The 24,036-nt window shown below is 41.5% G+C and overlaps 1 protein-coding gene across 2 annotated transcripts in view; it reads right to left on the reverse strand.

Moving 5' to 3' along the window:
• Positions 1-24,036, reverse strand: part of LOC138964621 (GRAM domain-containing protein 4-like) — a 44,040-nt gene that overhangs the window by 13,826 nt on the left and 6,178 nt on the right. For both annotated transcript variants that reach the window (XM_070336626.1, XM_070336625.1), the window contains exons 6-19: positions 23,377-23,536; positions 22,286-22,311; positions 19,831-19,922; positions 17,360-17,451; positions 15,662-15,713; positions 15,137-15,208; positions 14,513-14,556; positions 12,726-12,835; positions 8,915-9,069; positions 6,549-6,681; positions 5,135-5,225; positions 4,406-4,487; positions 3,727-3,795; positions 2,057-2,190 (exon numbers count right to left, since the gene is read on the reverse strand). In XM_070336626.1, the coding sequence (XP_070192727.1) occupies positions 2,062-2,190; positions 3,727-3,795; positions 4,406-4,487; positions 5,135-5,225; positions 6,549-6,681; positions 8,915-9,069; positions 12,726-12,835; positions 14,513-14,556; positions 15,137-15,208; positions 15,662-15,713; positions 17,360-17,451; positions 19,831-19,922; positions 22,286-22,311; positions 23,377-23,536 (1,307 nt within the window). In that variant the 3' untranslated portion in view covers positions 2,057-2,061. The remainder of the gene's footprint in view (positions 1-2,056; positions 2,191-3,726; positions 3,796-4,405; positions 4,488-5,134; positions 5,226-6,548; positions 6,682-8,914; positions 9,070-12,725; positions 12,836-14,512; positions 14,557-15,136; positions 15,209-15,661; positions 15,714-17,359; positions 17,452-19,830; positions 19,923-22,285; positions 22,312-23,376; positions 23,537-24,036) is intronic.

Consider the following 24,036-nt stretch of genomic DNA (forward strand, 5'->3'; position numbering starts at 1 on the left):
AGCATATAAAAACTACCAAGTTATTCATAAGTTCAAATCAAGTGAGGACAAGTACGAAAAACATATTGCAGTCTTGCGGCTGAAGCTGCTACGTGTAATAACAAATATTACAACAACTATGGAGATGATAATGGCGTTGATGATTTTGCCAACGATGACTATGACAGTGAGAATGATGCTGAGAATGATGCTGATGATTATGGTGAAAATGATAATTCAAACAACATAACTGATGAAAACAATGACAACAATGATTATGATGATGACGATGACAGTGAAAACAACCATCATGATGATCTAATGACTGTGATTATCAACACATCTCAGCTATTCTAGTGACAAGTTTACAAAACCAAATTTGTGGTTATATCACAATGAGAAGTTTCTACAGCACCAAGTCACCTACAATTTGACTTAGCTAGATGTATATGTGTAACTCCTCTTTAGTATGGAAAATCTTAAAGGGTGTTTGATGATCAGCTTTAGTATGCACAGCTCTAGCAAGTAAACAAATAACAACAAACATTAACTGACGGGCACAGTGGCGTGGTGGTAAGACATCGGCCTCCTAATGGGGAGGTCGTGAGTTCGAATCCCGGTCGCTGCCGCCTGGTGGGTTAAGAGTGGAGATTTTTCCGATCTCCCAGGTCAACTTATGTGCAGACCTGCTAGTGACTTAACCCCCTTCGTGTGTACACGCAAGCACAAGACCAAGTGCGCACGGAAAAGATCCTGTAATCCATGTCAGAGTTCGGTGGGTTATAGAAACACGAAAATACCCTGCATGCCTCCCCCGAAATCGGCGTATGCTGCCCGAATGGCAGGGTAAAAACGGTCATACACGTAAAAATCCACTCGTGATAAAAACATGAGTGAACGTGGGAGTCTAAGCCCATGGACAAAGAAGAAGACAACAAACAACTTTGATTGTTATGAAAAAAAAGCCATAACAAATTCAGCAAAGTGAAAAGTATTCTACAATGACAAACACTGAAACCACTTAACATACAAAACAAGAAGGGCAAAGCCCATACGACTCACATGCTTGACCTTGACCTTTACATGACCTTGACCTTCAGGGTCAAGGTCAAATAACTAAACCTAGCAATGACATCATACACTAAGAACTGCTTTACACATTTTTCCTACCAAAATACATGTGACCTTTACCCAAGGTCAAGGTCATGCAACACAAAGCTGTTAATTCAAGACATAGGAAGTACAATGGTGCTTATTGGCTCTTTCTACCATGAGATATGGTCACTTTTAGTGGTTCACTACCTTATTTTGGTCACATTTCATAAGGGTCAAAGTGACCTTGACCTTGATCATATGTGACCAAATGTGTCTCATGATGAAAGCATAACATGTGCCCCACATAATTTTTAAGTTTGAAACAGTTATCTTCCATAGTTCAGGGTCAAGGTCACTTCAAAATATGTATACAATCCAACTTTGAAGAGCTCCTGTGACCTTGACCTTGAAGCAAGGTAAACCAAACTGGTATCAAAAGATGGGGCTTACTTTGCCCTATATATCATATATAGGTGAGGTATTCAATCTCAAAAACTTCAGAGAAAATGTGAAAAATGTGAAAAATAGCTGTTTTTTAGACAACATTTATGGCCCCTGCGACCTTGACCTTGAAGCAAGGTCAAGATGCTATGTATGTTTTTTGGGGCCTTGTCATCATACACCATCTTGCCAAATTTGGTACTGATAGACTGAATAGTGTCCAAGAAATATCCAACGTTAAAGTTTTCTGGACGGACGGACGGACGACTCGGGTGAGTACATAGACTCACTTTTGCTTCGCATGTCAGTCAAAAATGATTGCTTCTTGAAACTACTCCAGTTACCTTGGATACATAAGAAGGATAAGTACAGAAAGCCATTCACCAAACTGAAAGCACGATCTGTTGCAAAGGTTAAAACCAACAAGCAAAAAACTTAAATTTGAAAAACCAAACAAAATAACACCGAAGCAAGCAAAGCACACATGCTTTTTTAAAAGTTAAAAGTGACTATACATCTACGAACATCTAGCTGCTCATACCAACGTTAATTGGGTGCACTTTTAACAGAAACCGAGTCCATATCGACAGCCCAGGGCAGCTTTGCTTGATGTGCAACCATCATGATACTGTCGTAAACCTCATCACGGTTTATCATGGCACCGAAAATGTAGGGCTACAGAAAGAAAGAGTATGACTGTTTACCGCAGCATTGCCACAATAAAAACAGTGTCATGGCATTTCAAATCCAAAATGATTGATACCTCTAGGTATAAACAACTATGAATTATAGAAACCTGAGTAATGAAATTCATTTAAATTAAACAAAAGAGAGAGAAATCGGACTAAATCAACAAATGTTATAAAAGAGCTGATGGTATACCATGATTATGATAACATTGATATTCTTTTCAGAAGGCCTGCTCAGAAAAATAAGGCACCTGCAGGTCCTGTACAGCAAAACGCTAAATGCACACATTTTGCAACTCGATCAGCTACTTAATGCAACCCCTCAATTTCAACACAAATACCTTTCAGTATGTATAAACACCTATTCCTGTTAGAGGATTGAAAGGGGTAGGCTGTACTCTTGTTTCAGAGGAACTGTACCATATCAAAACACGTACTGTAGTGGGTGCAACAAGTTTAACCTCCCCCTGACAGGTATACCCTTTCACACAGACGCTTTCGTCTGTGTGCATTTCATTATCAGTGACCAAAAGCTGGGAGAGGTCCATCTTTTTTGGATTGCAACTGGTATGCACATGAAAAACTGCGTAACACATGGGGAGACAGGGGGGAAGATGCCAATGCAAAAATAACCCATAACAAGCACACAAACAATAGACTTATCACCACATCTTGGGGTTGTTCTGACCGTAACTCGATCCAGCCCTCCAAACTTCAAAGTAAGCCCTCCATAATCTATTAGTTAACACTTCGTACCCCACCTATGTTGACCCATTTTTTTTAGCCGAGACCAGCTGTGCTGCAGCAGGTCACTAAGAATTGTAGTAACTGTGTAGAAACTGTGTATATCAACATTCTGGAATGCAGGCATTCGAACAACGTTACAGGAAGCGACTGAAGCTAACAGTCTGAGCAGAATGCGGATATGTGCCGAATGAGAGCAGATGCAATGTAGTGACTATGTGTGTACGGATATATCCGTACCTGGTCAGATAGAGCCATATGAGTGGGTACAGATCTATCCGCACCTGGGAGACAATGAGTTAAGCAATATCCTGATTCAGCACCATACGAGGATCACTGTCACACTGAAGGAAGTTCAAAGTGATCACTCTTCTTTCAGTATGTGAAGTCCCTTCCACAGGGCTATAATTCTGGAGTATGCTGTTAATTGGAGCATACAAAAATGTGCATAGGAATATGCTGCATCATTTACTTGATTCTGTGGAAGTTCAACTTTCATCTTCAGAAATGACAACCTGTGTTTCACAATGTAAATCCTATAAGTCTGTAGCTGTTTCATGACAAACTTAAGTATGCACACATACACTTATAATGGACTTCTCATACAAACGACAATTAGAGCCTGAATAAAAAAATCATCCACCTGTATATCATGTATACATGGGTAAACACGCATGCATGCAAGCTCACTTGCTCGCACGCACTCACATGCACCAACACACACACACAAACACACACACACATACAAACATACACACGCACACACACAAATTGTCACCTTGTCTGAGCCAGCTACAGCAACCTCAATAGCCATTCCTCCACCTGGCATCCATGGGTATGGCTTAGCCTGCAAACACAATGACAGAAGATAGCTTAAGAAATGTATAATTTCAACAGGACAGTTCAACTATTATACTGGTTAAAGTTTCAAAAAGTAACAGAAAGAAACTCATCAACAGGCAAGTCCTAATTAATACTTAAATAGCTACCATTTCTGCGTGCATCTGAAAGTTTTTCTTTACAAATATATAGTTGTCACTTCAAAAAATCATGTTAAGTTCGACTTTTTGCTGTGATTAAGCGCAGGCGCTGTGGCCTAGAGGATAAGACGCCGGCCTCCTACGTGGAAGGTCGCAGGTTCGAATCCCGGCCTCGCCTGGTGGGTTGAGGGTGGAGATTGTTGCGATCTCCCAGGTCAACTTATGTGCAGACTTGCTAGGGCCTTATCTCCCTTCATGTGTACACACAAGCACAAGACCAAGTGCACACGGAAAAGATCCTCTTATTCATATCAGAGTTCGGTGGGTTATAGAAACACGAAAATACCCAGCATGCTTCCCCCGAAGGCGGTGTACGTATTGCTGCCAGAATGGCAGTGTTAATAAGGCCATACCCATAAAAGATCGTGGGAGTTTCAACCCGTGAACGAAGAAGAAGAATTAATCTCTTCAACTGACCTTCTCCACTCTGACGATGTCGGTGAGCGGCACAACAATGTTTTTGGGAGACGGACATTTCGTTCGCTCAAAACACAGGAAACTGAAATCACAACAAAACCAAATTCATACACAAGAGAACCAAGAAACAGACCAATGTGACATCAAAGCAAGAAGACCTGACAGCAAAATCACACACAGTGGTTACCAGGGCCGAGGTGCCAAAACCAAAAGTTAGTGAAACCCAAACGGCTGGGTTTGATTCGTTGAAATCACAACAAATCTCAATTTCAACCAATCCAACACAGCAGCTGAATCCCACCCGGTGGGTAACTTTCTTCTGCACCTCAACCCTGAATAAAAAAGGACACCCTCGAGACCAGCCAAAAGTGTCCCCGCATTACAGGTGGCCTGATTGCATATCTGGGTCAAGATAATAAACAAGGGACAACACTGGTGTCCTTTAATGGGAGGTGTCCTCTTATCAGAGGAGCCTTACATCACAGGTACCACTATACAGCTGATTTACACACAAAAACATTTCCAAACACAAAAATTAACTAACTAAGCTAAGGAGGAAAAGAAATCAGCATTTTTGATGGTTACATGTTTAATATCAACTGCTCGATCATTTTCAAAAAGATGTCACGTACCCTTTCTATAAAAGGTGCTGTATTGTTGATCTTTCTTACCCAAAAAGCAATCCCCCATAAAACTGGTGATCAAAGGGAAAACATGTTGCATCATTACCTGTGTGTCAGGTAGAGTCGTCCATTCTTGAACGCTGCTGTCAGCGACTTCTCTCTGTTGATCAGAGTACAGCGACGTCCCCCATGCCAACCTGCACATAATTCAACCATTTTACACATCAATTCTTCTTTCTTGTTCGTAGAGTTGAGTTCCCTGGAGGTAAGCCATCAACATCCCTTCTATCAGTAATTCAAAGCCCTTTCAATCACTAAATAAAGCAAAACAACCCAGCAACTATAAAATAAGAAAAAAAACATTCAAACTTTCTAGCCCTATTTTTTAACCTACTTATAACAAAAATATGCAGGTTTGTCTAAAATGATCCAAAACAAGTTTAAAGAAAATTAAAATCAAACAAAAAACCCACTCTTTTAGGAGATGAAAAATAAATGAAGAAAACAAACCTGTTCCTCAGCTGCTAAATCAGTAACAAATAAATATGTTGATTAACCTGAGGTGAAGTTGCATTTTCAGTAGAGTGCAGCCATGTTACATTTGAAAAAGTTTGACTAACAACTCAAAAGAAGGAGCAGAATTTAATTGTAGGAAGGTTTGTGGTGGACTGTGAAAGAGCAACAAGAAGAGTAAATGCTAATACGACTCACTTTTGTCATACGTAATACAGCTGAGCCTGCCCTCTTGGTAACTGAAACCAATCACTACTGAATAGACGGGCGCAGTGGCCTAGTGGATAAGACATTGGCCTCCTAATCGGAAGGTCGTGAGTTCAAATCCAGGCCGCGGCCGCCTGGTGGGTTAAGAGTGGAGATTTTTCCGATCTCCCAGGTCAACTAATGTGCAGACCTGCTAGTGCCTTATCCCCCTCCGTGTGTACACGCAAGCACAAAACCTAGTGGGCACGAAAAAGATCCTGTAATCCATGTCAGAGTTTGGTTGGTTATAGAAACACGAAAATACCGAGCACGCACCCTCCGGAATCAGAATATGACTGCCTGAATGGCAGAAAAAAATGGCCATACACATAAAACTTAAAAGCCCACTCATGCCTACAAGTGTACGTGGGAGCTGCAGCTATGATCTCAGAAGGAGAAGAAGAAGAAAAGGAGATGGATAAAGTTTGAGTGAAGAGAGGGAGCCAGCTAGCTCAGGTGGTAGTGCACTGGACCTGTGATCCTAAAGGTCACAGGTTCGAATCCAGGCCGGGACGGACACGGGTCAACTTTATGTGCAGACTCAGAGACATTATCCATGTCCCACCCCCGTGTCACCACAGTGGCACGTAAAAGACCTCGGTCATTCTGCCATAAGTGCAGGTGGCTGATCACACCGAAACACGCATACACCTGTGTGTCTCACCTAAAGTCAGCGTAACACCCGGGAACATGCCCCTCAATGGTTTAACCGTGAGGGCGTAAAACAACATCTTCATCATTAAGCGAAGAAAGAGCATTACCTGGGAGGGGACTCTCTGACAGCGGGAAGGAGAAGAGCTCACAGAACTGCTTGTCATCCACTGACAGTGAGTCAGCGTCCGCAGTGTCTGGCGTCTCGCTCAGCTCCTCCTGCCTGCTCTTGGGCAGAATGTACTGAAAATATCAACAGTCCTGTGTCATGAAAGATGTCTTGGGCAGAATGTACTGAAAATATCAACAGTCCTTTGTCATGAAAGATGTCTTGAGCAGAATGTACTGAAATATCAACAGTCCTGTGTCGTGAAAGATGTCTTGGGCAGAAGGTACTGAAAATATCAACAGTCCTGTGTCATGAAAGATGTCTTGGGCAGAATGTACTGAAAATATCAACAATCCTGTGTCATGAAAGATGTCCTAGGCAGAATGTACTGAAAATATCAACAGTCCTGTGTCATGAAAGATGTCTTGGGCAGAATGTACTGAAAATATCAACAGTCCTTTGTCATGAAAGATGTCTTGAGCAGAATGTACTGAAATATCAACAGTCCTGTGTCGTGAAAGATGTCTTGGGCAGAAGGTACTGAAAATATCAACAGTCCTGTGTCATGTAAGATGTCTTGGGCAGAATGTACTGAAAATATCAACAGTCCCGTGTCATGAAAGATGTCTTGGGCAGAAGGTAACAGTCCTGTGTCATGAAAGATGTCTTGGGCAGAATGTACTGAAAATATCAACAATCCTGTGTCATGAAAGATGTCCTAGGCAGAATGTACTGAAAATATCAACAGTCCTGTGTCGTGAAAGATGTCCTAGGCAGAATGTCCTGAAAATATCAACAGTCCTGTGTCATGAAAGATGTCTTGGGCAGAATGTACTGAAAATATCAACAGTCCCGTGTCATGAAAGATGTCTTGGGCAGAAGGTACTGAAAATATCAACAGTCCTGTGTCATGAAAGATGTCTTGGGCAGAATGTACTGAAAATATCAACAGTCCTGTGTCATGAAAGATGTCTTGGGCAGAATGTACTGAAAATATCAACAGTCCTTTGTCATGAAAGATGTCTTGAGCAGAATGTACTGAAATATCAACAGTCCTGTGTCGTGAAAGATGTCTTGGGCAGAAGGTACTGAGAATATCAACAGTCCTGTGTCATGAAAGATGTCTTGGGCAGAATGTACTGAAAATATCAACAATCCTGTGTCATGAAAGATGTCCTAGGCAGAATGTACTGAAAATATCAACAGTCCTGTGTCGTGAAAGATGTCCTAGGCAGAATGTACTGAAAATATCAACAGTCCTGTGTCATGTAAGATGTCTTGGGCAGAATGTACTGAAAATATCAACAGTCCCGTGTCATGAAAGATGTCTTGGGCAGAAGGTACTGAAAATATCAACAGTCCTGTGTCATGAAAGATGTCTTGGGCAGAAGGTACTGAAAATATCAACAGTCCTGTGTCATGAAAGATGTCTTGGGCAGAAGCTGGTACTGAAAATATCAACAGTCCTGTGTCATGAAAGATGTCTTGGGCAGAAGGTACTGAAAATATCAACAGTCCTGTGTCATGAAAGATGTCTTGGGCAGAAGGTACTGAAAATATCAACAGTCCTGTGTCATGAAAGATGTCTTGGGCAGAATGTACTGAAAATATCAACAGTCCCGTGTCATGAAAGATGTCTTGGGCAGAAGGTACTGAAAATATCAACAGTCCTGTGTCATGAAAGATGTCTTGGGCAGAATGTACTGAAAATATCAACAGTCCTGTGTCATGAAAGATGTCTTGGGCAGAAGGTACTGAAAATATCAACAGTCCTGTGTCATGAAAGATGTCTTGGGCAGAAGGTACTGAAAATATCAACAGTCCTGTGTCATGAAAGATGTCTTGGGCAGAATGTACTGAAAATATCAACAGTCCTGTGTCATGAAAGATGTCTTGGGCAGAAGGTACTGAAAATATCAACAGTCCTGCGTCATGAAAGATGTCCTAGGCAGAATGTACTGAAAATATCAACAGTCCTGTGCATCATGAAAGATGTCCTAGGCAGAATGTACTGAAAATATCAACAGTCCTGCGTCATGAAAGATGTCCTAGGCAGAATGTACTGAAAATATCAACAGTCCTGTGCATCATGAAAGATGTCCTAGGCAGAATGTACTAAAAATATCAACAGTCCTGCGTCATGAAGATGTCCTAGGCAGAATGTACTGAAAATATCAACAGTCCCGTGTCATGAAAGATGTCTTGGGCAGAAGGTACTAAAAATATCAACAGTCCTGTGTCATGAAAGATGTCTTGGGCAGAAGGTACTGAAAATATCAACAGTCCTGTGTCATGAAAGCTGTCTTGGGCAGTCTGTGCGTTTTGTGTGTGTTTGTTTGCAAACAAACTAGCTATCATGATCCCTACCCTGTCAATCTCAGACTTCATGGATCGTTTTTCATACTCCACATCTGTGGGCAGGTCCTTCCACATCTTGTAAGAGGAGTCATACTTCATCTTGATGCGGGGGAACCGCAGAAACAGGTAGTCCAGCAGAAACAGCTTCATCCCCAGGTAAAGGCCTGGCACACAGACGAGAAAAATAGTTATTTCAGAGACATAATTTATTACAGTATGTGTCTTTGATTTGATTTTACAGCCGTAATGTATTACATTATTTGTCTGATTTAGAAAATAATTTTAAAAGAACCATAGTTTCATCTCATTCTTTTGAATATTGTCTGGTTTATTTTTGGTATTGACAGTCAAACCTGCCCTCTGGAATGCAAACCTCTGTCCACAACGACCACTCCTAAGGATTTTTATTCTAAATAATTCAACTTTCCACAGCAACCACCTGTCCATAACAAACTTGTGGCCGGTCCCTTGGGTGGTCGTTATAGACAGGTGAACTGTAGTATTTTGTCTTTGTTGACAGAATGTCAGTGTCCAGGACCAAATAAATCTCACTGATCTTTACAACTAGCCTTGTGTCAACAGTGAGACTGTAGTTTCTACAAGCTGGGTCAAACTGCATTAAACAGACGATGTTCGAAAACAACTCTGTCGGGTTTGTACGGGTTGTGAAAGAGTGAATACCCTTGCTTTTAGTGAGGCAAGCTTTCTACACATGCGCCTTGTCCACATGTTTCAGACACACCCCTCACTTGAGACTTAGCCTATAACATCATGTGACTGAATAAATGCAAGATTATTCACTCTTTCACATGGCCTCCCACATGGAAGGTCGTGGGTTCTAATCCGGGCCGCGCCTGGTGGGTTAAGGGTGGAGATTTTTCCGATCTCCCGGGACAACGTATGTGCAGACCTGCTAGTGACTTATTCCCCTTCATATGTACACGCAAGCATAAGTCCAAGTGCGCAAGAAAAAGATCCTGCACTTTATGTCACAGTTCAGGGGGTTATAGAAACACAAAAATACCGAGCATGCATCCCCCGAAAGCGGCGTATGCCCAAATGGCGGGGTAAAAATGGTCATACACGTAAAAACCCATTCGCGCAAAAAAACATGTGTACAGTGGAACCCCCCTTTAAAGACCTCCAAAAATCTCAAGAGGAGGGAGTCTTAAAATGGGGGTAATTTTACAGTTATGAACATAAAATCTGAGAAAACAAGATCTTAAAAAGGAGGAAATCTTAAATTCGGGAGTCTTAAAAGGGGGGGGGGGGGGGGGGTTCCACTCTTCGTGGGAGTTTTAGACCATGTCAAGGGTGGGAGCAAAAAATCTGAGCTATACTGAAAAAAAATTGGGGTCCAGGGGCACTTAAGCCCTCTCCTTGAAAAGAAACCTACATTTTATTAGTCCCTATAACACCTATTCAGTATTGTCTATACAAAAGAGTTAAAGGAACAAACTTGAAAGAGAAAAGTTAATGATTTGAGTTTGAACAATAAAGATTTCCAAAAGAAACATATTTATGGTGCAAAATTTATTTATTTATTAAGCAGATTTCTATAGCGCATAACTAAAAGCACTATGCGCTATATGCATATTAAACATATTCATGAATTTCAGCTGACTTTTTCCCGTTCGATTTGGGGACAATTTTTTTGCTGCAACCTAAACACCAGGCTGAGCCCACTTCAGACGTTTTGCGAAGCCATTTTCTAAATGGGCGATTTAAATCGTCCACCAAGTTCATCCAGTCGTTCCTCCACTTGTTTTTATGTAAGCTCTGGTCGATCTTTCGTGTCTTCGACTCATCGGTAATTAGCTCCATCTTAATAAGTAAACCGAGCTCACGATGTCTAGGTTTCACTCGAGACAAAAATGGCGGACGGCATGTTATTTCCGGAAGTATCTTCAGTTTTATGGATCGGAAATTGCGCGAACCGAAACACGGAAACCGATATAGACACGATTAGGATTCAGGTTTTTTTCCTCACTTTTTACATTTAGTCAAGTTTTGACATAGAGGGGGAATCGAGACGAGGGTCGTGGTGTATGTGTGTGTGTGCGTGTGTGTGTGTGTGTGTGTGTGTAGAGCGAATCAGAGTAAACTACTGGACCGATCTTTATGAAATTTTACATGAGAGTTCCTGGGTATAATATCCCCGGACGTTTTTTTCTTTTTTTCGATAATTGTCTTTGATGACAGATATCATATCCGGCTTTTTGTAAAAGTTGAGGCGGCACTGTCACACCCTCATTTTTCAATCAAATTGATTGACATTTTTGTAAAGCAATCTTCGACGAAGGCCGGACTTTGGTATTGCATTTCAGCTTGGTGGCTAAAAAATTAATTAATGACTTTGGTCATTAAAAATCTGAAAATTGTAATTAAAATTCTTTTTTATAAAACGATCCAAAATTACGTTCATCTTATTCTTCATCATTGTCTGATTCCAAAAACATATAAATATGTTATATTCGGATTAAACACAAGCTCTGTAAATTAAAAATTATAAAGTTTCAAAAGTAAACTTTGATTTAATTAATATACTTACCAACTCACATAGATAGCAATAACTTCATTTTGTTGCTAAGGTATTGAAGCACTCATACATGGTAACATGGGGAGGTAACTCTTAAAACAAAACTCTATGCCATATAAGGCATGGTCCATGGTAGTTACGTCCCCTACCGGTGTCCTGCGCATGCGCTGAACATACACCGGTGACACTCATTCCATTCTGAAACACATACCCCTTTAAACACAATATGCGGGGCAGGTTGGGAGGGAATTCAGTATGTGAGTTGGTAAGTATATTAATTAAATGAAAGTTTACTTTTGAAACTTTATATTAAATTACATACTCTTACCCAACTCACATAGATAGCAGATTGCTAATTAAGGCGGTGGGAAAATATTCACAGTCAATATCTTGTAAGTACTTGTCCGGCAGCGACTACAGCAGGCAGACCATGTTGTGTACCATAATAGCGGGTACTTGATATATCCCGCAGATAGAAAACTCATGAATACGTCCTTGGACGTTCAATAAGCTGCATTCAAAACTTCTGCAAGTCTTCCAGACTTGAGTACAGCTAAAGAAGAGGCCCACACTCTGACTTCTTGAGTCCGTGATGCCTGAAGAGGGAGGACTGACTGCCGCCTCCCCCCCCCCCTTTTTTTGCCACCACTTGTAGGCATGCCTAATCAATGTGGCAGTCCATCTAGCTAAGGTTGACTTCACTAAGTCATTACCTCTACCAGTGTTGATGGATATGAACAAGAGCCTTTGTTTTGGTGATCTAAACGGATCAGTGTGAGTCAGAAAAGTTTTCAAAACTCGGAAATGTTCAATTGGTAAAATATGGCTCTAGCGGAGCCAAAATATTACTAAGTGGTTTGAATTGTATTATCGGAGCTGGTTTCTCCGGTTTCTGCTTATTTGCCAGAAATATTGAACGAAACCTATGTGCCATAGATCCGTCTTTCTCCAAAGAGATGTCTATTGCAAAACCAGACAGAAAATGCAGCACAGCAAAACCACTACCGCGCTAAACAGGCTCGTCAGTTTCACTGCGTTTTGCACGAGCGGCGAACCACGGTCATTGTGAAAAAATGCAGTGCGTTCAGTTTCATTCTGTGAGTTCCACAGCTTGACTAAATGCAGTAATTTTGCCTTACGCGACTTGGTTTTTTTGGGGGGGTGAAATTTTTCCTATACGGAATTCCGTAATTATACGGAACTACTCCACCCCTGCCATGTACGCAGAAGAAGAAGAAGAAGAAGAAGAAAGTGATCAAGACAAATCTGCATGAAACTGACCTGCGACGAAGAAGAGGGTGGAGGCCCTGAAGAGGCACGACGTCAAGCTGGTCACCAGGAGGAAGAAGAAGAGCTGCTTGGTGGACGCTGGGTGTCGCCACGTCAACAGGCTGTCAAACATTCCATACTCTCAATAAGAAAATGTACTGACATATATTATGATCATATAGTAGTGTTACTCCCAGACACAGAGGATAATAGGTCAGTTTGACCTGGATTGAAAATACATATACAGTGGAGTCCGGGTACAACGAATCTCAAGGGAGATACATTTTAGTTCGTTATATCAGTCATTCGCTGTAGAGTTTTCAACTCTAAATGGCCTCAAGACAAGTTTTCCCACTCACCTTCAAATGATTGTCCCATCGATCTTTCCTTGGAGAGTACAATCTCTGCATGTTTTCAACAGCTTCATAATATAATCCATAGAGAGGCATAGTTCAAATGTTCACTTTACTGTAATTTTAGAAGTAAAATTCAAAAAGTTGTGTAAAAGCATGTACCGTATTTTCCGGGTCATAAGGCGCGACTTTTTTCCTCCTCAAAGAAAAAAACCAAAGAGACCGCCTGAGTACCAGTCAAACAACTTGTGATAATGCATGTTTCAGCTACATGTACTAGGTACTACCCTGGCCATGTTTCCTCTCAAGACATCAAAGAGACCGCCCCATAGGTTAAACTCGGTCACTGACCCCGGTGCAGGAAGTGTTTCCTCTCTCAGATATATGACAGGGGAACCACCTCTCATAGCTAAAACTGGGTCATTGACCCCTGGGAAGAAGGTCAGTGTCAAGGCATCACAATGGACCTGCCTTTGATCTCGCGGCACACACAGAGCACACATATTTCCACTCTGTATTCTTCCTTTGATGTGCGGCTTATTTTCATTCTTCGACCGTTTGTTACCGGTATACTTTTACTTGTGTTTGTGTATTTTTGTCTTTGGAGAGAATTATTGACATCAGTTCGTTGTAGCCTTGTGACTTTTAGAGACAAAACGGCTCTGGGGCGATGAAAACGTGTTTGTTATAAGAGGGGTTCGTAGGGCGGGGATGTAGCTCAGTCGGTAGCGCGCTGGATTTGTATCCAGTTGGCCGCTGTCAGCGTGAGTTCGTCCCCAAGTTCGGCGAGAGATTTATTTCTCAGAGTCAACTTTGTGTGCAGACTCTCCTCGGTGTCCGAACACCCCCGTGTGTACACGCAAGCACAAGACCAAGTGCGCACGAAAAAGATCCTGTAATCCATGTCAGAGTTCGGTGGGTTATAGAAACACGAAAATACCCAGCATGCTTCTTCCGAAAACGGCGTATGGCTGCCTAAATGGCGGGGTAAAAAACGGTCATACACGTAAAATTCCACTCGTGCAAAAAACACGAGTGTACGTGGGAGTTTCAGCCCACGAACGCAGAAGAAGAGAAGAGGGGTTCGTTATGCAAATGAGTTCAAAAGGTTCGTTGTAGCCGGAAAGTAACAAGTAAGAAATAGAAGGCTGTCTGCCGGGAAATCAATGGCAGTTCGTTAAAAGCGGGATTTCGTTATACCCAGGTTCGTTATAGCTGGACTCCACTGTAGGTCAAAATGGTTATCCTATTTTGGGAGTTACTTCCCTTTAACAGTGTTCAGGGTAGGTTCACTGTCTTAGCACTTAGACTGAAGTCAATACTTATATGTGAGTTGGAGTAAGAATATGTAATTTAATTGTTATCTTATTTCAGAACACAGCATTCTCCTCTCTGATCAGTTACTCTATTTTCTGGCATGAATAGAACTTGAAGAAGCTGCAATACCTTTTGATTTTCTCCAAGCCGTCTGCAACTGATCCCAGGAAATTCTGGAAATCAAGAACATACATCATATCGCATGACTAAAGCTATGTTTCCATATAGCAACACAATGGCAGCATGTCTAGTTTTGACTAACGCCATTCGTCATCAATTTTTCCATTCCATCAAATGATAAAAATCTCGGCGCCATACAACCAAGCGGCAGCCCCCGCATCGAATCAGTGCAGCACATTTGGAAACACACATTCTTTGTTTCAACTCTTCCCATCGGTTCTGCCGCTGCTGAGCCGCCATCAGGTCACTATGTGGAAACACAGCTTAAGAATACAAACCCTCAGACACTCATGCAGAACTCCTAAAGTTTACACAGGTTGACGGTAACAGTAAAAGTAACAGAACACAGTATTTCAGATCACCCAGACTGACTCTCTCTCTCAAACACACAGACACAGACAGACAGACAGACAGACAGACAGACAGACACACACACACACACACACCACAATACCACATACACACACACACACACACACATACCACAGACACACATACACAAACATGCATGTAAGAACGCACACACACACACACACACACACACATCGTCATGGTAATTAACCTGAGACCTACCTGTACTTTCCGTGCCACCTGTAGCACCAGGTTGAACTTGTCTGACACGCCCAAGTCCTTGTCCTCTATTTCCTACAACATCCAAAACAACAACCTCAACCTAGGCACAACAAACCAACACTGTACTCAATAAACCATTGCCACTTCCAAAACATTTGGTGCAAAAGCTTTGTGTAGCCAGCTCCGTGAAGTTGACTTCGCAAAGTTGAGACAGGCTTAAGACCTCCAAACATGCGAGAAATTTTGCTGAAAAAAGTGCTGGAATCTTAACTTAAACTGGATGTAAACTTAAAATCTCTGACATTTTATTTTATTTTTACCCTTGTAATTTCAAACAGCACTAATTTCTTAATATGATTTTCCCTAACAGATTCACAAAAGCACTTTGCTGTTTCTCAAGAAGTCTGCACTGGCGATTTGAAGCAATTCCAATGGGAGATAGTATCTCAATCTAAAAATAAGAACAAATCCTTGAATGATACACAGTCTGAGCCAATTTGTTTCATTAATTTCTCTTGTGCTTACCCTTTTCTCCTCCTCATGACAATCAAAGAAGTTGAAGTTGATGTTCCAGCCCCTGAAACATGCAGTTCTGCCAATCACACTTTGCTTTATACCACTGTTAATTGTTATCATTGCTGTGGTTGTTATTTTTGTTGTCAATGTTGTTGTAGCAGTGTGTCTCTAACCACTGCAATTTCTAACTGACAACAATACTGCTGAAAATATAAATGTTGCCGCTCAAATGTACACTTATTCCCTCCTCTGCTTCTTTACCTCTGTAAACTTGTAGGGCTAGTTATTTTTCGATAAACACCACGCAACGAAACAAATAACTAGCCAGCAATAGCCTGAATCCTTGATAGCTCATGGGTTGAGAAGCTGTTTTTGTGGGAACTACTTTTGCGACTCAAAAGTTCTGAACGCTCCAATGTACGAAATATATATATACATCTCTGAAGCAAACAATACAAACATACCGCATTTAAACTAGCAACTACAGGCTTGAACACATGAATCTCCATATAAAATCCATGAGTTCGAAATCTAATCTATCACCGCAAGCAAATTCCAAGGCAAGTCACTCTCATACTTTGTCTCACGACAAGAGTAGTTCCCCTTTAAAATTTCTTTTCACTCAGCTGCTTTGACAAAAGACTGCAATCCGACGGTCAGTTTTCAACAATATTTCAATTTATAAACAGATCACACGCTAAAAAATGCACACATCCAATCAATTTAAAGAACATAAGGCGTTGTCATACACTGTTTTGCCCCAGAAAACCGAACTTCATACAATATTTAACGTTGGAACACGGGTCCCATTCGACGAAAGAAAATTTCCTTAGCAATACCAAAACATGAACAGAACACACAATATCTGCCTTTACCGCCACAGCAGAATAACAACATAACTGTGTACTTAATTTTAGTCCAAAACCGGGAAACTGACATGAAGTGTTAACAGAATTGAATGATTTTCACGGAACTATACAACCACGCATTAATCAACCGCCTGCGCAGGTAGACTGATTGAGGGAATAGGATTCGATCAAATTTAGCACAAAAACTTCCCTTTTCTTTGAATAACTGAAGAAAGGAATAAAGAGGTTAAACACCTCGTCTCAGTGAATATTAAAAATAATGGTCACAGTTTGCGGTCATGAAAAAGGTCGCTGAAGCTCGCATTTTTCATGATCCACGAACTTCGACCATTATTTTTAATATTCACTGAGACTCGGCATGTCACCTCTACATATATGGTACAGTAAACTCAACTATACCGCTGTTATTGGAGTACATACAAAGATACCAAGAAAAAGGAAGGTCCCATATTTTTCAGGGTCCAAGCAGTCAGTCATGATATGGCCGAATTTGCGATATAGTGGAATGGGATCAAGTGGAAGTCCCCTGTACATATGATTCTTGATCGTGCAACAGATTTTAATCCTGTATTTGTATCATGTTTATGACTCTTTTAACAATGCTAGTCTTACACGTAAATACCCACAACAAAAATAATGTGGTGATAGGCGTAACCTGTATGTAAATCATGCATCTGTGTAATATTTTGGATACAACCCAAATTCCATGTTGCCTGACGGATTTATCTAAAAAAAGGTTGGAACTCTTGTGTTTGTTTTTTAGGTAAACAGCTTACGTACCTTTTCAGGTGAAGTGCTTGTTGGTGGACGAAAATAACAATGAATAATAAAGGTTTACCTGTGTCTTAGGTAGTTGATCGTCAGCCTAAAGGTGAGACAGGTGGAAAGGAGCGGCAGGAACCAGCCGTACCACACCGAGTACATGTACACCTGGAACAGAACCAGACTCAGTACATGTACACCTGGAAAAGAACTATACTCAGTACATGTACACCTGAAACATAACCATCCTGACATTTAGTCTGTATGAAGGTAAACACCCTATACATGGTTAGGGTAATGTTCCTTCACTAGCTCACTGCAGGTTCTGCCATTCTATGACGCCACAAAAATAACATCTGTATCATACATTACTACTCAATATCCTTCACTCAAGTTATTGTAAACAAGTTATAACTTTTTTTTTAATCAAGCCTCAACCAAAGAGCAATGCCATTACATGTTTGTCTATTTGGTAGTTTGTACAAACACACATGCAATCTTGAAAACACTGGCGAAAAAAGCACAGAGACATGTTAAAACATAGACAATACAAAATGTCACACGCTTTCCTTCTTTGCCACTACTAAAGCAAACGTGTGCAAGATTGTATGTTACACGCTTTGGAGCATCTGCAAGAACGGATTCAAACTCGAAATCGTCCCTCCCAAAGCCCCAAAATGCACACACGACTTTTATTTCTCCTGCTGTTACAGTAGAGCCTCCCTATTAAGACCTTCCTTATTACGACTTCCTCTAAGTTAGGAATTTAAATTTCATGACCGATCCTTTTTACTCTGTTTACATCCTCTGTACTACGACTACCTCCTTAACCCGACATACGACTGACAAATCATGGTCAAATGCGACTTTGTTATTCCCAAGAAGAAGTTCAAAACTGTGCAAACCTTGATGTTGTTTTGGAAATTGAGCAAACAGTTGACGAGCACATCGCAACTGCGATGTCGTCTGCTCAAATAGGCTCCATTCTCCGCAAGCGTTATTTCCCCTGTTGACATATTCGCGACTGTACTTTATTTTGAATAGATAAAGGTCATTGGCCAGATGTCTGCTTCATTTAGCAAAGAACTGTGCAGGAACTCCTACCTTTTAAACACGCAAAGTTACAGAAACGTTATGAAAGCAATCCGATCATCGAACCAAAACCGAAAGTTGTGGTGACGTCATGTCATTTTGCGATGTACGTATGCAAAGCGTGTGTAACATTTTCGGTCTAGCTAACAATGGCGGCCGACGAACATGGGTTTTGAAATCTGGAATTGTTCTTGGTTTTCCAAGATCCGTGACCGAATGACGCGATATACAACCACGCGGCGTTCGTTTGAATCAATAAATTCTCAGAATCCCGTCAGTGAAGTTTCAAGGTGAGTAGTGGAGTACGTGTCCTAAATTACTCAACTCTGTGGACAGTCCGTAGTGCAGTTGTCCCCAAGTTGAATGAGTGAGTCAAGTTTCATCGTGAAAACTGACGCTTTTGGCTACAATTTTACATCAGTTTCAACACACTGCCGCGGTATTCGTTTTGTTCCTTGCGTTTGGGACACTTTTCTTTTTCAACCAAATCGTTGCTGGGTATCGTATGACTATGATTAGTACCTGGTATCGACATCGATGTGCATGTTTTGGGACCGCTGCTTTCGTTCGACCTCAGTTTGTTTATTTCAAACCTTAACCCACGAGTAGTTACGTGGCTTGATTAAACAAGCAAGAAAACTGTGTGGGTAATTAATTGAATTAGAAAACAGGTCACCATAATCGTTTAAGGGAAAAATAACATTACTTTGTGGGCGGAATCAATCAAAACGCCAATGTCATTCCGGATCATTGACGGACCCGGACATAACAAAACCATCCTCCATAATACGACCCCTCCCTATTAAGACCTGATTTTGTCAGATTTTGGGAGGTCTTAATAGGGAGGTTCTACTGTATCGTTTCTTCTCTTTACAAATTCTTCAACGCTGAGAATACTGAGAACGGCATCCCAGACGACAGTACTGTTTCCATACGCGAATTTAGCTGCCCTTGGAAAGTGGCTTGCTCAGGAGGCCTGTTAGTCTGAAACTAGAAGGACAGAGTTCTGAACATAGATGACAAAGACCCCGAAAAGAACAAACATTTCGCGGATGCAGACACAGAAAGATGTCATGAAGAATGCGATGCTTCAAAAGATACAGACTGTGACGATGAGCGGATGACTGTGATGTCATTCACATATACCGAGACGTCATTCATAGTTGTTCGTTCACTTCCGTCAAAAAGTAGATCTCTCCACAATGGCTGCTCCTGTGTTTAGGTTTGTCAAGCTTGAGTACGCAAAACGTGTTTGTTCTCTCCTCTGTTGAAGCTGTGAGACATAAATGCTATTCCGACTTGGTTGTGTGACAGAGTTTTCTTCCACACTCGATTAGCTGATGTCTAACTCAGCCTGACGGCTTCGTTAGACAATCAACGTAATCTCGTGTGGAAGAAAACGTCTTGTCACACGACCAAGTCTGAATAGCAGGTAATGTATGCACACATACTTACAATAAACACTATGAGCGTATAAGGTGGGGATTTCCAGGTCAGCAAACTGTGAACACCCTGTACAGTGTTGAGGTATGGCTTGGCAGCTAGCCCTGCAAGACAAAAAAGACAATCACATTAAGACTTTTGAGAGATGAATGCTTCCTTTGCAAAGTTTGCGGCTGAATAGTTGTACCGCCCAGCTTCAATTTTTGCTGTTATTTACAATACTAATTTTTTGCCTAGTTTTTACACAAAATTGATGAAAGTCACACATTATCACCAAGAAAGAACCTTTGTATTCTAAGATAATGTACATCTAAAGCTGGACATATTTTTCTCAACACAGCTCACAATATCCAACAAAATCTTCGAGCTTACCAACACATCAACTGATCAAGGTACAATCAGACCTGGGAACCCCTGTTTTGCACTTTGAGTATTCTCAAACAAACTTGGTGTATTTTCAAAAAAATGAGCGTACTCCACACAGCGTTTGCACATCCATGATTAAAACATGCCTCATGCGCGTCCGTCACACCGTTAATTAAGTTTACCTACACATTTAAAACAAATGCTTTTTTTCAATTTTTACTGACAAAAACTGTACCGTATTTGACGGACTACAAGCCGCGACTTTAAAAAAAAAAAAATCGCATTGCGGCTTATAAAAAGACTAGCAGTCAGGCCCGGCTTCGCCCGGGTGTTTCTGATCTTCCCTCTCTCTCAGAAACTTCTAGAATCTTATTCCAATGAGAATAAGCAATAGATGAAAGTGTGAGCTCATACATTTGGATTAAAAGGCTGGGACTGACAGTGTGAAAGCATCACCATCAACACACTCTTTTTGCTGAAAAATAACTTTTTGACTTGAGTTATCTCCTTTTCTTAGGAAAATTCTAGATACTTGAAAACCAGGTCTAACATCGACTCTATATATTCTGTAAAGACTGATCAGGCGTGCCTGCATTAGAAGAGATACCTCCCTTCAATGTATACAAAGTAAGAGTTACCTCCCTTTGCTTCTAGAAATTTCCTGAACTGTCCGGTTAACTTTTTCTTCTTCATTTCTTCTCCTCATAGGAGCGATAGAGAGTCTGTAATATCACTGGCATTATGTGCTTGCTACATGTGAACACCAGGCACTGAACTGGCCTTGCACAGCAGGGGGCAGGGTTAGTGTGTGTGTGTGGGGGGGGGGGGGGGCGGGATGATAGCGGGCGGGGGGTAACCCTTGAGAATTACACGGTATACTGGTTTGATGAGAGTTACCTCCCTTCCGTGGGTGACAAAGCATGACTTACCTCCCTTGCACTATGTAGACTGTATTGATAGATGGGGAGGGTCATTATCCGAGGAAGGAAACAATGTCTGGAGAAACTAAAACCCAGGTGCACATCTGCGGCACCTAGGGAGTGTACGTGCACACTATCTTGTTCCTGCCTCTTGCCATCTCAGAGGTATGGCGACCACAGACAGACAGACAGACAGACAGACAGACAGACACTCTCTTTTATTATATGTATAGATAGATGCGGCTAAAACGTTACCTAAACTTGAATAGCATTCACCTAATGGAAGTCGCCGCGGATTTTCATTTCGCTCGATTAGCGATAACCAGTACTTTATTAGCTCTCTACTCAAGACTCGGCGCTTTTCTCTTTCTTTCGCGAATCTTCGTTTGTCAACAAGTCGTCGTGACAAGCGTACAGAGAAACACCGGATGTATCAGGATCTCGCGCCCGCGAGATTTCTTTTTTTTTGTTTGTCTCGCGATAGTTGGAGGAGCGAGAGCCGCCATGTTGTGTTTTCGTCTGCTCGAAATGTGCGCAAAAGTCGTAAATCATCCCAAAAAAGCTTATTCCGGGCGGGACTACATGTGTGTGTTGGTTACAAATTGTGTGTGTGTGATATTTTTCTTCAAACTTTTTCACTTTTATTCTTTGTTTCACTTGTTTATTCTCGGAGCCGATTTCGCCAAATACCGTACTTTCGTTTGCCTGGTTGTTTTGATTGATTGACACGATCCGATTATATTTTTTTCGACGGCGGCTAATATAGTGACGTAATCATGTGCCAAAATACTGGATCGGCTTCAGGATGGGCTTGTGAAGAAAAGTAGTCTAGGAATTTGTCTCGTCGTATTTTTTTCCCACTGACCGTACTGAGCGTATTCTTGACAATCATGCGTACAAAATACGGCAAAATCGTATGGGTTCCCAGGTCTGTACAATAATAACCGTACTGCCACACAGCCCCATGTTAAAATGCTGCAACAACAACTTAATTAACCTGAACTACAACAGTAATCATCTGTATTACTGCCAGATTATAACCCATAAAGTTGTAATCAGCACACCTTTATTTTGTTCTACATTTTGCAAGGTGTGCAAGATGAAAAAAGATCATCAGATAAACATCAAAACAACAGTGTTTTTGTGACTGTAATATTATTGTGTGACTGTTCTTTGCTTACCTGCTCTTCTTATGTTCTCTTTCAATCTGAAACAGAACAAAGTGAAATATGCATCACACACAAACAGGATCAAATGAGATATAAATACGTTTCTCTCCTGGATTCAAAACCAGGGAAGTGCTCATTATAAACTTCATGCCTCAGGAAAGCAAGCATTTAATTCATGTCCGTCCTCATCACAATATCTTTTCTTCACACACACACTGATGATTTCCACATATAGTGGGAGGGGCGGGGACGTAGCTCAGTTGGTAGCGCGCTGGCTTTGTAGCCAGTTGGTCGCTATCAGCGTGGGTTCGATCCCCACGTTCGGCGAGAGATTTATTTCTCGGAGTCAACTTTGTGCAGACTCTCTTCGGTGTCCGAACACCCCCGTGTGCACACATGCGCTTGAAAAAGATCCCACGTTCACAGCGAAAGTCTCAGGGCTTGGAAAAAACGAAGACACACATGCATCATCTCTCGTCTCCGATTGTCATGATCGTATTTCGATATTTTGATGAGACAAACCCAATGCTGGTGTGTCGAAGAAGACAGCCACAGCGGGCTTGTTCGAATCAAAGTATCACACCATATCTTCAACGTATTACCAATACCTGTCCCAATATAGACCAGTTGGTCTAAGAGGACGTTAAACCCTAATAGTCAGTCATATAGTGGGACCCCCCTCTTGCAGAAGCCCTCACTTTTAAGAACCTGTTTTCTCAGATTTTCTGTTCACAACCTCTGTAAATTTACCCCTAATCTAAGACTTATACCTCTTTAATGAGATGTGATTTTCTATGATTTTTGGACGCCTTAAAAGGAGGGGTACGCTGTACTGCAAAGTGTACATTAACTTTTTAACAGCGAGAGCGAGGATCTCACTTGGGGTCCTTGTGTTATGTTTAGTTAACATACTTTACCCAAGTTAGACCAAAGGGGGTACCACTGTATGTGTTTACTTTCTGTTTAAGACCTAATTTGTTCAGATTTTTGGAGATCTTCAAAACGGGGGAAGGAGTACCACTGTACGTGTTTACTTTCTTTTTAAGACCTAATTTGTTCAGATTTTCGGAGGTCTTAAAAAAGGGGGAGGGGGTACCATTTACTTTTTAACAGTGAGAGGGGCTCCCTCAGGGTCGCCCTGTGGTTCCTGCACCGGGATGTCGGTGAAGTCGTCCATGATGCTGTAGACTGTCTGTAGGATCCTCTCCCACGTGCGATCTGCCCACGACTTCTTCTCCGGCAGGTGGAGTTCCACAGAGCCTTCTGCAGCACAGAAATAGGATAAGGATAATAATAATAGTAATAACTGGACATTTTTCAGTGCCTAACCTATGGCTCTAGGCCCTTTACACAAAAACATACAGAATAGAACAATTAAATGTACTATCTACATAAAACAATTCACCATACAGACAAAAATCACCACATGTACTGTTCATGTACTGAGGATAAGGTGGTCTGGGTGGCCGAGTGGTAAACGCACTTGCCTCGGAAGCAAGAGGTTGCGAGTTCGACCCTGGGTCAGGGCGTTAGCAATTTTCTCCCCCCTTTCCTAACCTAGGTGGTGGGTTCAAGTGCTAGTCTTTCGGATGAGACGAAGAACCGAGGTCCCTTCGTGTACACTACATTGGGGTGTGCACGTTAAAGATCCCACGATTGACAAAAGGGTCTTTCCTGGCAAAATTGTATAGGCATAGATAAAAAATGTCCACCAAATACCCTTGTGACTTGGAATAAAGGCCGTGAAAGGTGAATGCTCGCCC

This window comes from Littorina saxatilis, linkage group LG4 (genome assembly GCF_037325665.1).
Source record: "Littorina saxatilis isolate snail1 linkage group LG4, US_GU_Lsax_2.0, whole genome shotgun sequence".
NCBI classification, from domain to species: Eukaryota; Metazoa; Mollusca; class Gastropoda; order Littorinimorpha; family Littorinidae; genus Littorina; species Littorina saxatilis.